The 10,818-nt window shown below is 47.8% G+C and overlaps 1 protein-coding gene across 14 annotated transcripts in view; it reads right to left on the bottom strand.

The window, feature by feature from the left end:
* Positions 1 to 852: 852 nt before the first annotated feature.
* The window catches only part of LOC135416934 (arf-GAP with GTPase, ANK repeat and PH domain-containing protein 1), a 319,524-nt gene continuing 309,558 nt past the window's right edge, over positions 853 to 10,818 (bottom strand). For all 14 annotated transcript variants that reach the window (XM_064660296.1, XM_064660297.1, XM_064660301.1 and 11 more), the window contains 2 exons: positions 9,843 to 10,098; positions 853 to 9,384 (listed from right to left, as the gene is read on the bottom strand). In XM_064660296.1, coding sequence (XP_064516366.1) covers positions 9,181 to 9,384; positions 9,843 to 10,098 — 460 coding nt within the window. In that variant the 3' untranslated portion in view covers positions 853 to 9,180. The remainder of the gene's footprint in view (positions 9,385 to 9,842; positions 10,099 to 10,818) is intronic.

The raw sequence follows: 10,818 nt of genomic DNA, 5'->3' as shown, positions 1-10,818 counted from the left end.
TGCTATTCTCCATGCACCCACCTTGGTCCCACACAGCTCCCTCACCCTTATGTAATTTCTGCAGCCACTGGGATCACAAATCCTACTGCCAACCCCCTGGGGCATGATGGCCCAGGCAGGGACCCCTCTGGAGAGTTCCCAGTGTGCTCCAGTGAAAACCCATCACCTCTTGCTTCCCTCCCCATCCCACCTTCAACCTTCTGCATCAGGACAATAGTTTGTCTTCTCCTTGAGCCTGCTGAGATTCCCGATTCCCTCTCGGGATGTACTTGGGACAAGACCTCTGAAGCTGTAAATAAATGTCCATCACTTGCCCTTTGTTCAGGGCTTTAAAGGACTTGCTCCAAGGAGCCTAATGGAGAGCCATGATTTCCCTTCCAAGAAGTGATTAGACCATACCATATCATGACCTTAAAGATGTTTTATTATTCTTACTTTAAATGATCATTTCAACCAATTTAGCAGATACAGATGTAACCATTACTGGCCTAATTCCTTGGATCACCTCCAGAGACTCTTAAAGCCAAGGTGCAACATTTACTACTCTCTCTTCCTCGGGGAGAATAGCTGTTTTTAATGAAAGCTCACATATTTTTGGCTGGGAGATCCGTCATTCACTTCACAAGCACTTTCAGAACTCTTACATATACACCATTACGGTGGGGTTGACTTATTGCTTTTTAATTTATCAATTTGCACCATTACTGGCTCTTCTGACATCCCAGGTCTGGGATAATCCTTCATCTTTATTACTGGCAGGAGTGACAGGATCTCATCATTAACAGGGGGAGGAAGCAGGGCCAGGGCAGGTGTAGCTCAATAACACGAGGAAGACTCAAGCAAAGAACAAGCTGCGACCAACAAGTTTTCTTGTCTTTATTAGAAAGAGACCTATATAATATAGCAGCCTCTCTCTGCAGTACTTCACAACTTTTTGTTCTTTGTTGTTTTTTTTTCTGTTATTTTTTTTATTTTTTTTTAATTATTCAGAATACTGTACAGCTGACACAAAAAATCTCAATGTGTTGGAGAGAGAGAGAGAGAGGAAAGGGGAACATAATACAAACTGGCATACTTAATCAAACCCAAATCATAGGAAACAACAAGCAAAGTGAAATGTTTGTCAATCGGTTTAATTACAGTACAAACAATATAAATAAAGCATCATTGAGTCATTGTAAAACAAACTTGCTGAATGAGGTAATATAAAAACAACAACAAAAGACTTTTTTTCTTTTTTTTTTTTTTTTTAGAATTTCCACACTGTCTTGTCATCATTTATACATTATTATTTACAGAAACAGAAAACAAAAATAAAACAACAACCCCAAACTTGCTCTAAAGCCTGCCACGTGCTAGGGACCTCCTGCCCCAACCTCAAGCAGAGGTCTCGGGTGTCCCTACTCACCTGGGCTCCCTTGTCCCCATCCCGACCGGAAAGACAAACATCACAAAGCAGAAAAACCTGAAAGACTTGGGGGCTGAATGCAAAATCCAGCCTTTGCAGGCGGTCACAGGTTATTAAGGAATAAAGGAAAAGAGAACAGTTTACGCATCCGCTTCCCCAAATAAAGGTGCCCGTTAGGTTGAACCTCAAACCAGGACCTGGCTGGGACCAGGGGCCAAACTCTGCCTTCAGAGAGGTCAGGACACAGCCTAACTCTGCCAGCTCAGAGCTGTTCTGCCTCAGACAAGGGCAAGGCATTTGGGACACGCTCAAACCCCACTGAAGCTGAGAGGTTTAAGGCAGCAGGAGCTGCACCGTCAAGCTCCTGGCAATTCCAATCCAAGTCCAAAGGCAATACTTACACAAAACAAGTCCCTGGTGTTCGAGAAGACACTCCTAACCCAAATAACCCTACATGTCTACAAGTGAAAGGTGCTCTTGACTGACACGGTAAAAGAGAGCTGGGCCGAATGCATCTGGAGCCCTGGAAACTTGGTACTTCCACAGAGCAAAGGGCTGTGTGCTTTCAGAGGATGGGGATGTCCAATTTCCCCCATGGATTAGTAAAAGGAGCTCAGTAGATTCAATGGAGAATCCAGCTGAATTTCTGGATACTCAGAAAAAATGCTTGGAGGGGAATTTAACAGCATTTCAAAGTAACAGAAGGAAGGGAAAATGAATGACCCTCCCATCACTTCCACACACTCAGCCATGTCCCTACCACAGCCCCTTCCTGTCCTGCCAGACCTGCCCTCTCTCTCCCCATGGACTCTCCCTGACAGGACTACTGTTCCTGGACTACCCAGCACAGGCAAAAGCCTCAGTGAGCTTCAGCTGTGGTTTGTGGCTCCCACATGGCAAAGTTTGGAGGCCAGAGAGTCATGGCCAAGAGCACGTGGAGGGAGCAGCTGCCCTTGGGGCTGGAGACAGCCCATCAGAAACATCTCCCCACTGCCATCCCCAATGGCCCCAGAAAGCAGCAGGACCCAAAGCATCGCTGGCTCACCCACAGGAGGGCAGCAGGTCCCATGCTCAAAGTCAGCCAGAGGGCTGAGTTTCAAGCAAATTTATATAAAAAAAGGGCCTCTGAGCTGCAACACTGTCCTTTTCAACTTCAGAATCTCCTTCCCTGGTGTTTCCCACCCCCAGGGCTGGTAAGCTGGGATTTCTCCTCTCAGCCAAGGGGGCCTGCTCCAGTCCTAGTGACCAAGTTCAAGTTCAGTGTTGCTGTCTGAAGGAGCTGGATTTTTGGAAAACCTCTGAGGCAGGTCTCTGTGTGAGTCCTGAGCTGCACTAAGCCTGTACCTCCCATTCCTGCATCTCTCCAGTTGGTGCCCCCCATCCTGCCCTCTGTGCTCTTGGGAATGGCTGGTCTGACTCAAACTGGGAAATCTGCCTGTTTGGAAACATCCGACTGAAAAGGCGGCTCCAGCCATGGACTGTGGTTGATGTGTGCACCACATTCCCACAGTAACCACCAGCAGTGTGGAGAGAGCACATCCAGGCACACACATACACACCAAGTGTGGTTAGTGACAGACCACCTTCACCTTAGGGCTCAGAACACCTTGACTGCACTTCACACACTCAACTCAATCCCTGCATTTGGGATCTAGTTGCCAAATAACGACGCCCGTTCAGCACCAAACCCCCTCCTGGGTCCTGCATGAGCTTGAGGTTTTCCTTCAGCACAGACCAGATGCGACCTGGGGGTTGTTTGAGGGGTTTTACACCCTGTACCTTGTAATTCACGAGGACCAGGGAAGTGTTTTCAGCTTCCTCAGTTCTCAGAAACAGCAACAAACCCACAGCGATGGGTTCTGGGAAACGGGGCGTACACAAAAGAGCTGATGGTGCATTCACTGCCAGCGAGCAACGCATGCCGTGAGACCCCCGAAAGCATCCCCCACCCACCCTCCCTTCACATTTTGTACAGAACACACAGGTAAAAATCACTAGCTCTGAAGCACTGCAGAACAGTCAGTCCTTACTACTGGAAGCTAAACACACTTCCAGGAGTTCATGGCCAAGGGAAAGCTGAAGCTCTGCCTGCCAACAGAACCAACTGCTACCGCTGGAATGTGCCCCAGGGATCTGGGAGATGGGCACACATACAGAGATGAAGAGGTTAAAACTGCTGAAATGCACTGAAACGTTTTTATTTTATCCATCCACAAGCAGAACTTCCCACCCCCACAACTCCCCAAGCATTCCAGGAACAGTGGTAAATGATGGGAGTTAATTCACCCACATACTGCTGTCACCCTGAAATGAAACATGGGGCCAAGATGACCAGAAACATGCTTGGTGATTTGGGGCTGAAGATGGCTCTAAAAGAACCTCCAAAACAACCTTTTATTTTCAAAGATCATGCAATTCCCCTCTCAAAACATGAACTATTCCCAGCTCCCAAAAATCCTGGCTGAAACCCTCTGAACCTCCCTTTAAAGTGTGACACAGATTCAGTCAACTCAAGGTAAACTGTCCTGAGATGAGACCACCCGATCCTTACTCCAAAAACTGGCCCATGCCAAACAACAAAGCAAAACCTAGAGCATCCTAAATCAACAAATACACCCACCTACAACTTCGAAAGTTTTGCTCTATGACCCCTATTATTTTTTCAAACAGGAGATTCTTTTCTAATAAAACCATTCAAACCAACCTGCTTTTCGGTAGTTTAGAATTTCAGAACTCAAAACTCTCTGCAGAACCTCTTAATTTAGGGTGGTTTAGTGTTTTTCTACCTCGGAAGGAACTTTAATCTGGAGTGTTTTTATTTTCTCCTACTGTGCCGCAAACACAAGAACATCCAAAAACGGGTTTTCTACGCAACAAATTTTACCCACAAATCACCAAGAACGGAAGATGTGTAACTGAGGATCCAAGACCAGCAGCTGGAGATCCTACTCAGGAATCGCTGTAGCTGCCTCTGGAGGGGGGAGGAAGATGCCTGACTGTGAGATGAGGATGGACAAGTTGTCCCCTGCCCAGCCAAGCTGCCCCAGGTTTGGTCCCCAATGCTCCCCTCCTTTCCCTTGAGTCCCACCACCGACAAGGACCATTTCATCAGTGACCAACTAACAAAACCCAACAACCATCCCTGTTAAGGTGCAAAGGCGGCTCCCCGAGACGTTTGGAAAGGGCCCCTTCGGGACCCCCTTGTGAAATCTGTGCTTGTCTCCACTATTACTACTTTATACTAGAAACTACAAATTACTTCATTTTTCCCGATCTCCATACAAATATAAAAGATGAAGCTATTCCAACCCCATATAATCTAATGTAGTATACTACATTACAGTGCTGGAGATCATTTCTAAGCCCGTATCTGCATTCCCACCTCTACTCCTCTCCCTACGTGACTCAGCTTCCTCTGGCCAAGGGAAATCTCCAAGTGCCGCTAAAGCTTTTTTCTTTTTGCACTAACACACATAATTTAGGGAAACGGGGACAAGATGGCAAATTAAACAATATTAATGTTTACATGGTTATTATACACTATGCCCAAACACTTGAAAATCCTCTCTCACCTTCCAGGAGCTCGCCTGGCTTTCCAAGCAGCACACCTAGTTCATAACCAAGTTCTCAAAAATATTTTTTTTTTAATGCCCCCTTTTACCAATAAAATTAGAAATCTGGTAATGGGAGCCCTTGGCCAAATCTCTGCAGGACCCTGGCTGGATCTTATTTCTTCATAAAGAGCGAGGAGAAGTGAACCCTCCTCAGCAATATCCAGGTTCAGATGCCAGATATGACACATCCGACTCATCCCCACTGTTCGACAGCAATTAGCTAAAAATAGAAGGAAGGTGCTGATGGTGATAGGAACAGCTGACTCACTTCTAGTGTTTTAGCTGTTGTGGATAAAGTGCAGAGGAAGGGGGACTTAAAGGTATCTGGGATGCTGGGAAGGGTTAAATGGGGGATGCAATGAACACCACACTGCTGAGAAAACAGCTTCAGCTGACAGGTTCCTGCTGGGGTTTCTTAGGACTGGGTGGCAATTTGGGTGTCATTTGTCCATAACGCTCAAAGGGTGTGAACAGCCTGGCAAGTGGGTTCCAGGAAAGCAATGAGGGGCTAAAGGCGAGAGCACGAGCAGAAAAGGGCTGGGTTAACAGGGCGAAAGCAGGAGGAATGGCAATCCCTGCAGGACCCCAAGTGCTGCACATACTGCCTGATTCTGCACCTGGATAGCTCTGAGAACATCCTCTGCAAAGTGCAAACACACTCCCTGTACAGCACGTGGAGCTCCCAAAGCCAAGGAGAGCTTCCTCCATCCTTGTCCTCAGCTCTGGTGGGAAGGGCTTTCCCCTCCTCTCCCCCTTTGTGCAAGAAGGGGATGGAGTCTATGCTGGCCCGACTTCCTTGCCAAGTGTCCCACTAGCTCAGGAGGTGCCACAACACTCCTGCCAGCCTTCCAACCAAACCTATCTGAACGGGGGATACTGTGCCAACACAAGGCACAGACCCTCGTCCGTCCTCCTGTGGTGGAGCGTCACCAGCTGTCGTGGCAGGAAAGGTGTCTCCTGACCTGGAGAGACAGCGCTGGGTGATCTCACCCAGCGGGTCCCTTCCAACTCAGGATATTCTATGATTTCCTGCTGCCACCGCATCCACCACCAGGAATCCTCCCTGCAGACCCCCATGTGTCTGGGGAAGCCATCACATATTCCTACACCGCTCCAACATAGTTACACTTTTACACCTCCAAGGGAAAAATACGTTTAAGTTAAAAACAACTGTGTTACTGCTCAATTAAAATATTAGTTGGCTAGCCTGGATATCTAATTTTTCCTGGAATACACTGGAATTTTCTTTCTTAAAAACATTCTGTGTTTTTTCAAGGGTCGCCCTCAGAAAATTTTTATGAAAGGAGCTTATAACTGATATACCCGAAATCTGCATGACAGCCTGGTTGCCCTTGTTTCCCAAACATCACTCTCAGCTTTGTAAGAGGGAGGTGGCCCAAAGAGAGCATTAAATTATGTACAGAAAATAACTTCAGTTTGGAAAAAACCAGCTCTGAAATGGAACATGCACTGAGGACTCAACGGCGGCAGATCTGCCTTCCGTGGGTTGGAAACGCTGGACTTGGTTTTCGGATACAAATAAATGCCCTTGATACTCCCAGGGGAACAGCAGGCAGCTCTAGCACCTCTGGGATCGCCATTCCCGAATCCCTGCTGGGTTTCCCTGCAGGGATATAAAGCTCATGAGCACCAAGACGCAGTGGCTTCACAGCACCCCCCTCAGCTGCACGTTGGGTGGGTGGTCCCGTCACCGAAGGACCACCCGTGAGTACCAAAGATCAGGGAGCTGCACAGGAATGATGGAGAAATAGCAATTACAACAGACACCTTTCCTTAATTAAAAAAAAAAAAAGAATATTTAAAATTATCCCAGTCTGAAGGGACTCAGCTGTGTCCTTGCTCTGCCTCAGCCAGCCTAGGCCAGGCAAAGGAAGATTCCCTCCCCAGAAAGCATCAAAGGTCTATATAGTAACAAAGTACAAAAGGAGGACACCTCCAAAGAGGAAAAGCTGGTCAATACTCCTGTGCTTCCACCTTGAGGCTTGTTTTTCTACAGCAATTTAATAATTTACATCAAATCCATAATTTTCTGTTTTTTTGTTTTTGTTTTTTTTTTTTCCTTAAGACAACCAGATCACGTTTTTTCCCTTCGCATTTTGTCCACATGGAGTTAATCTGGCAATTGCCACACTCCTGCCACTGTGTGCTGAGTGAAATCCAGAGCCCCAAGGAAGAGCACCACCGAAGGCTTGGGAAAGACATCCGAGCAGGTAGATTTGCAAATTACCATGCTGTGTGCACCTCACTGCCTTCACATAATTGCTCCTTTGCCACAGAATTCAGTTGAGTTTTCAACTCTCTCCATGATATACCCTTCCCCCATCTTCACACTGCCGTATGCCACTTCAAAAAAAAAAAAAAAAAAAAATCACTTTCCTGCCTGCCAAAACCCCTGCAAGCTGCTTCCCTGCGCCAGAATCCCACTACTGGGAAAATAGCAGAAGCCGGGATCTGCCTGGTAAGACCAAAATAATCCAATCAAGTATTAAAACCTGGGATTCAAATGAACTGTCCAGGCTACTTTCACAAGCCATTTTTCTTGCCGAAAGCAGTCAGGTTGGGAGTGGAGCTCAGCCGTGCCCTGCCCGCTGAAGGCTATCAATTCTGAGCTTAATCAAACCTGATCTTCCCCCGGCCACAACAGGGCTTTTTGTCTTGGCTTGTGAAAGCTTCCTGACTTCTGGGCTAAAATATATTTACAGCGCTAAGAAACAGCCTCTTTTTCCTTTCTAAAAGGTCTCACACACTTTTTTTTTCCCATGCCAAGTGTGCCCTGATCTCCTCCTGATATGTTCCTCACAGGCTTTGGAAACGAGAGTCACTGCTGGGAATATTATTGATGTACAATGACCCGTAGCCCACAGATCCTAACTAGTTGCACATTATTTAGTTCACATCCATTACAGTTTATAAGTTAACAGAGATGTCATTTTCTGTACAAAAAAAAAAAAAAACCAATGTATATTTATGTTTTTTTTTTTAAATTCAAATAGATTTTACATACATAGAATCTAGAGACACAATACAAAAATCTGTATAAGTTAGGCAATGCATCACAGGAGTGACCAAAAACTCAACACAATTTACCTTGGCAAAATGACAGAACCTATTTCTGCTGGCTGAAAAAAAAAAAATATTAGCCTTTAATGCGTTTATTAATTTCACTAAATGTACTTGAAATGTTTTTTTCCATAGCGCTATTCATTATTCCTTTTTGTGTTTCGGAGTTACTCTTATTTATTTTTTCCATTTTGTTTTTACACCAAGGAGACTGCAGTCAAATAACACTCAGCAACTCATTTCCTCTCTTTGGACTGAAAAATTAAACAGATACTAAATTATGACAGTGAATTTAGAAAGGAGGGCTCCAAGGGCTTGAAAGAACATGTCTGAGATAATATGATGCTTCTAAGAATATTGCAATCACATCCAAGCAATCACCGAAGCGTGCCATGTAACTACCTCCTCAGCTAATATGCTTTTTTCTCCGTGATGACTAATCATGTTCTATTAAACAGCGGTAATGCTGGAAGAACTCAACTATACAAGTGTAATGAAGCCAGTATTCTCCCCGGACAGATTAGCTACAACTGATTTGACACATACCATCATAGGAGCTTCAAACCTGACAAACTCTGTGCTTGCTTCTGATTTATGCCGTCAAGCTCTTCAGAGAAGAGAATGGAATCCAGGCGCGGCGCTCGGCAGAGGTGAAATGTACTGATGTGCTTAACTGTCAGTCACGGGAAGTCACCGGCTCTCCTTCCTCCTCCTCTCGCTCGCCTCTCCCTCCGCCCTTCTCTCAGGGCAGGAGGCCGTGTGTCCCTGCTCCGTGTCCCTGCTCCGGGGCGGCCGCGTTCCCATGGTCCTGGTGCCATGCGCGGTGTGTCCCGCTCAACCCGCGCGCCCTCGCCCGCTCGTCCCCGTCCTTCCGGAGCTGTCACTGAAACAACGGCCTTCCCGGCAGCCCCCGGGCTCCTCCTCATCCCCTTGCGCTCTCCGTGTTCCGGATGGGACAGGGGTGCACCGAAGGGAAAAGGGAAAAGGAGAGTTACCAGACTCACAGAGTGGAGCTGTGATGGGGATGGAGGGATGTGAGGCTGCGGATGTAACTCAGCGAATGCACGAGGGAGCTCCTCAGATGATGGTGGGCATCCTGCCACCGCTGTTGTTCCGGTTGTTGTTCTTCCTGGACAGGTTGGGGGTGGCCATGAGGACGAAGCGCTCGTCAGGGCAGCCGTACTGCAGGAGCACGTCGATGCACTCCTGGCTGGAGGCCTGGCGGGCGTAGGCCAGCGCCGTGTTCCCGTGGGCGTCGCGCGCCATCACGTCCACGCCGTACTGCGGGAAGGACACGGGGGCTGTGGGAAGCTGCGGTGCCAACGGAGCAGCAGAATAGGAAGGAGCAGGTTTGGGAGGGACAGATTTGGATTTCAAGGAGGATGGGGACAGGGAGGAGAGGGAGCAGGCAGGATACCAGCCCAACAACGTGAGCACAGAGCACTGAGCCAGACACATAAAGGTTGTTATGGGAAGGGGGTCTCACATGTGGAACAAAATCCGTCCCAGAGGTATTCCGAGCTAAGGGAATCTCTCCTTCCTCATTTCTTACGCTCTCCTTCCCTTTCCATGGAGGAGGAGACAGGCACAAACATACCTTATTACCCTGGTGCTGCCCCTTGAGAGTGTGCAGGGAGGAATGCCCTGTGTCAGCACAACCTCTTCATGAAGCCCCAAGGAGCCAGGTGAGGGGCGTCCTGCTGAGGGACGCAAAGCCCACCCTGCCCACTGGCACTTACCCAGATGAGGAGCTGCACCAACACCACGTTCCCTTTCCGACAGGCCAGGTGCAGGGCCGTGCGCCCGTCACCGTCTCCGCAGGTCTCGTTCACCTCCTCCCGAGTGCCGTGGGCCAGGAGCAGGATCACCGTCCGCAGGTCCTCCTCAGCTGTGGCCCTCAGGAGGTGCTGGCCCAGAGAAAGCTCCAGGCACTGCAGCGGGGCAAGGAAGAGCTTCTGCTCGTACTTTGCACGTATCCAGAGCTCCTTTTCTTCCCTAGAGAAGCCAGAGGAGACGGGTCACTCTCACCTGGCGCCGCAGCAAACGGTGCTTAACCAACAAGGAAGTTATTTCCCCCTGAGAATTTCTGGCAAGAAAGCCCTCACAGAAACAGCTCACCCAAACCTTGTGTTTGCAGCAGTATTTGTGTTGCCCGCCTTATTGTTACTGAGCCGTGTTACTGCAGTGCCCAAGATCCTCCTGGATGGATGCTGTGCCCACAGGGCTGTAAAGTCACAACAGCCAGGAGGTCTTAAAAAACCCTGGGCTGGCAAGAGGTCAGTGCAAGAGCCCTCACTGTCATAAAGACCAAAGACACACAGACAGCCTTGGTTCCACCTTACGGTTGGGCTGGAAAAATACATTGCACAAAATACATCCAATTTTTGTATCTCAGAGCAGAAGTAACCAAACAGGGGTGCTTTGTCCTTCTCCAAGTTCAGTAATGTTTCCAAAGGCATATGGATGGTTCCTCTGTTTGTTTTTCCAAAATTCAAACCACCAAACCAATCCCTTGAAGCGCCTTTGCCTCCTGATATATCAAAGAACTATCAAAAGCTTTCTGGGTGCTCTCAAGTTACAGGAGAACAAGGGCTACAAACAAGTCCCTCCAGTTGCCATTTAAAAAATTAGCATACAATTATAGGATGTGAGAGATCCAGCCCCTGACAAAGTCCCATTTAGAGGTACCTCAGGTAATCTGTTCAGCCTGTGAGA

Source organism: Pseudopipra pipra, chromosome 7 (assembly GCF_036250125.1).
Source record: "Pseudopipra pipra isolate bDixPip1 chromosome 7, bDixPip1.hap1, whole genome shotgun sequence".
In the NCBI taxonomy this organism is placed as follows: Eukaryota; Metazoa; Chordata; class Aves; order Passeriformes; family Pipridae; genus Pseudopipra; species Pseudopipra pipra.
This window is presented reverse-complemented; position numbering and strand designations above follow the sequence as displayed.